Here is a 4,331-nt window from a genome sequence, read left to right on the forward strand (position 1 = left end):
TTCGCAAGTTCAAATTATTTAAGGTTAGTTTGGTAATATTGTTTTATTAATATTATTGTATTTTTTAAAAATATATATAAATAAAAAATATATATAAAAATAAATTTAATATTATTTAAATACTAAAAATATTCAATCATACAAAAAAAAAAAAAAAAAATACTAAAAATATCCCTACAAACAGCCCTTAATATTAAAAAAGAAAAAAAAAATCAAACTTCTTTAACAAGGATACTTCTTTGCGTTTGCGTTGAAAGAAATAAAAACCAACAGTTACCAAGCACTTTCCTTTCCTCAGACATACACTTTCCCTCCAAAGCGAAAGAAAAACAGAGAGAGAGAGCATTAAACATGGACGAGCTGTACACCACACTCACTGAGCAACGCCGAGAGCTCATGGCGGCGAAAACCCTAGACTCCGACCTCGACTTGGCCTATCAACTCCAAATGCAAGAGGCCATGAACGCCTCTCTCGCTCTCCACAACCCTGCAGCTGCAAGCTCTTCACGCACTCCTCCACGTCCACATCCGCAACCCAACGACGACGTCGTATTCATACCACAATCCCCTAACGACGACGTTTTGGACATCGCCACAACGCTCATGCTCGAAGACATGAACAGGTTCGTGCAAGAACTCGAGGACCGCGAGCAAAGCGAGGCGGAGATGAGGAAATTGAAGGAGGATCTCGACCGTCGGATCCACGATCAAAAACTCGCCGTCGATATCCACAACATCCCGGACCAACAATGGGAAAAATACGGCGACAATTACCACCGCCCCTACCGTACGGCCAAGTCTTCGCCATCGTCTTCGAAGGCTTTGGTTGACTCGGAGTGTTTCAGGCTGTATTTCAAGGGCTTGGTGAGCGAAGAGAGGGTAAGGGGTATAATGGTAAACGTGGCTGGTGCTGGCGTTGCCATTTGCGATTCTCGGGATAATCTGATCTTAGAGGCGAGGAAGAATGTGGAGGCAATGGTGAACGGTGCGGTGGTGAGTGGAGAAGTTGCTGAGCTCCAAGCTCTCATTGAAGCTCTCAATAAAGCTCTGACCTTGGATTTGAAAAGCGTCACCTTTTTCTGTGACGATTACATGCTTTACCAATATGTGAGTCAATAATAACCTTATTACTATTATTTTACTTTAATTTGACATTTTTTTAATAGTGTTGTATCTGTCTTATTATGCTAAATTTTCAGCTTTGATGGTTGTACTGATTATTATTTCAGTGAATTTAATAAAGTTACTTTGTTTGGCTGTATTGGGTATTTATAGCTTGGTTGGTGGGTCATGGGTGTGGCTTTGATGGTCGAATGTTTGTTGTAAAGGGACATGGGAATGGGAAATGGAAAAAATAAAAAGGAAGTTGGATTTATAAAAATGTGATAAAGGGTGTTTTTGTTTTATATATATATAACACCACAAATGATGCCATTACGGCTGGGGTTTGTATCATGGTCAGTTTTAGTCCCTTACCTTGGAGCCACCACTTATAAATAAATAAATTAAAGTTTAAATGTGCTAAGGTAAAACCTTTGTTATAAGACCTAGACATTTTGACATTGGTTCAGTGGTTGGGTTAATTGGTTGCAAAACTGTGAAGGTAAATTATCTTTGTGAATGTGACTTTTGTGATTAAAATGAATATTGGGCACAACAAGTTTCGATTTAAACAGATATTTTACAGGTTCTTTGCGGATTCATAGTAGGAAAGCAAGTCCTACATATGTTGCTTTATTTGATTGACTGCTTCAAAATTTGTTTTAGTAGCAATGTGCAGAAGTTGCAAGATCCCAAACAAGTGGAAAAATGGGAGGCATTCCATTGTTGCAACTTTTCTTCTTGAGCTTTTCAATTGTGCTATCATGATTGGTTGAATTAGCCTCTCTGGTTCAACATTGTCAATTATTAGCATATGCATATTATTTTCTAATCTGTGAACTCTTTTGATGAGGTGTTACCATTATGTTGTTGTTGCAATAAATTTTCAATTTTCTTCTCTAGTATTCAAGTTATGATAATTCTTTGTCTGTGTTTGTAAAGCCTAGTAAGCTGCATTCTTCTGATACAAAGATAGAAGTATTGACATTTTATATCTGGATACAGGTTACAGGCAGAGTACCACCACGGCAGAGCAAGACTGTAACATTAGTCAATCAGGTGGCTCTTCTTCAAAGAAAATTTACATATTGCAACCCATCTCTTGTGGCACGTAACAATATTAAATTTGCATTTAAATCTGCAAGAGATGCTATAGTTTCTCAAATTATCTGGGCAGAAGAAACTAACAAAGGCAAGTTGAAGGAGACATGTGTAATTTGCTTTGAAGATACTGATGTTGATAAGATATTTTCAGTTGATGGTTGCCTGCACAGGTATTGTTTTTCTTGTATGAAACAGCATGTGGAGGTTAAGTTACTTAATGGAATGGTGGCAAAGTGCCCTCATGAAAACTGTAAGTCAGAGGTGAGTATTGATAGCTGTAGAAAGTTCTTGGCACCGAATTTGGTTGAGGTCTTGAGCCAACGCATTATGGAATCTTCTATTTCTCCTACAGAGAAAGTTTATTGTCCATATCCCAGGTGCTCAGCATTAATGTCAAAAAGTGAGGTCTTACGATATACTAAAAATGTATACATTGGTGCGGAAGAATCTGGAGCCAGGAAATGCATGAAATGTCGTTATTTTTTCTGTATCAAATGCAAAGTCCCTTGGCATTTGAATATGACCTGCTATGATTACAAAAGATCAAATCCTAATGCCCATCCAGGAGATGCAAAGCTCAAGTCTCTTGCAAAATCAAATCAATGGCGCCAGTGTTTGAAATGCAAGCACATGGTTGAACTAGCTGAAGGTTGCTATCACATCACTTGCAGGTACATTAATATTCCTCCCTCCAATTCTTAGATGGAAGAACAATCTTATTGAGGGAAGAAAGATACTAACAGAAGATAAAGAGTACCTTTTTTAAAAAACTAGATGATTGAATAGCTAGCAAATGCCAAATTGGGTATAAGATTAGGACATGGGTAAATCTGTTGCCATGGATAAAACCTACACTTTGATTTCTTTATGCTAATTCTCTATTTGCTTTGTGATGCTGGCCAATGAATTCAGAAAGTCAAGATTTTTGGTTTCATTGGGTTGGTTTAGTGAAATGGGCCTGCCTATAGGTCCCTTCAGACGGTATTTTATCTTCATTCTCTGTGTTATAATATATTCATGTCTTTGTATTTCCCAAGGGGAAAAAGTCAGGATAAAATCAACCTTGTTCTGTTTCTTGTTTATCTGTCTTAATGTCATATTTGTTAAACAATGCTTGCAATCTTTCTGCAGATGTGGATATGAGTTTTGCTACACTTGTGGAGCCGAGTGGAAGAACAAGAAAGCAACATGTTCCTGTAAAATCTGGGATGAGCGTAACATTATACATGATAACCGGCAAAGATGATGATTAGTAGTGTGAAGGCTTTTGTTGCAGATTGACTGTGATGGTGATCAGTCTGTTTATTTCTCTCACCCTTTCTTCCACTTTGTGTGGTTTAGTTTTTGGCAAAAAGAACAGCAAGAAAGTATCATATCTGCTAATGCTGCGAACATATAGCTTCTATGTTTTTTGTTCAGTTTTTGGCAAAAAGAACAGCAATGAGTATCATGTTTGCTAATGCTGCAGACATATGCGAATACATGCTCAAATAGGACTTGGTGGTGATATTAGACTATAGCTTCTAAGGTTTTTTGTTGAATGTTGGCTCATACTGCTTGTCTTCCTTTCTATCACCCCCTCTTCCTATTTTGGAATTGTATGCTTAGGTCATCGCTCTCATCTGGGTTGCAGGTGTTTGATACTCCTTCCCTCTAAGGTTTCCAGATTACTCCCTGGCTTCTTCCTAAAACTTGTTTCAGTTTTTGGATTGAAGTCTTCTTACTCCATCAATCTTCACTTTCTCTGAGAAATCCAATATTTTTCCCTAGCTGCTCAACTGCTCAAGATATGGTCATATATAACAAAGAAAAACTATTCATCCATAGCCTGAGCTATGCCATGGTTTCTTTCTACGAGCTAAATTTCAATTAAAAGTTGAAAAAAAAAAAACTTTTAATATGTAGCTTAAAAAAAAATTTATTACAACCATTGCAAGAGTTGAAGTTAAATTGAAACACATTATTAAAAAAAAGTGCCAACGAAAGTTTTTTCAAAATAAATCCAACTGAGGGTTGGATACTGTAAATGAACAGATACGCGTTGAACGTAATGTTTGGCAAAGTGAAGGAAGGGATAGAAAGGTGGGGGCAGGGTAGTTATTGTGCTTTTTTTTTTTTTTTTTGTG

General features: G+C 37.2%; 1 protein-coding gene across 1 annotated transcript; it reads left to right on the forward strand.

Moving 5' to 3' along the window:
* The first annotated feature begins 255 nt into the window (after nt 1–255).
* On the forward strand, nt 256–3,756 carry LOC126733312 (E3 ubiquitin-protein ligase RSL1-like). The gene is made up of 3 exons (XM_050436554.1): nt 256–1,107; nt 2,107–2,876; nt 3,337–3,756. Exons 1-3 carry the CDS (start codon nt 352–354, stop codon nt 3,449–3,451), a joined length of 1,641 nt encoding a protein of 546 aa, XP_050292511.1. The 5' UTR covers nt 256–351; the 3' UTR covers nt 3,452–3,756.
* Nucleotides 3,757–4,331: the final 575 nt, after the last annotated feature.

This window comes from Quercus robur, chromosome 1, assembly GCF_932294415.1.
Source record: "Quercus robur chromosome 1, dhQueRobu3.1, whole genome shotgun sequence".
Lineage (NCBI taxonomy): Eukaryota > Viridiplantae > Streptophyta > Magnoliopsida > Fagales > Fagaceae > Quercus > Quercus robur.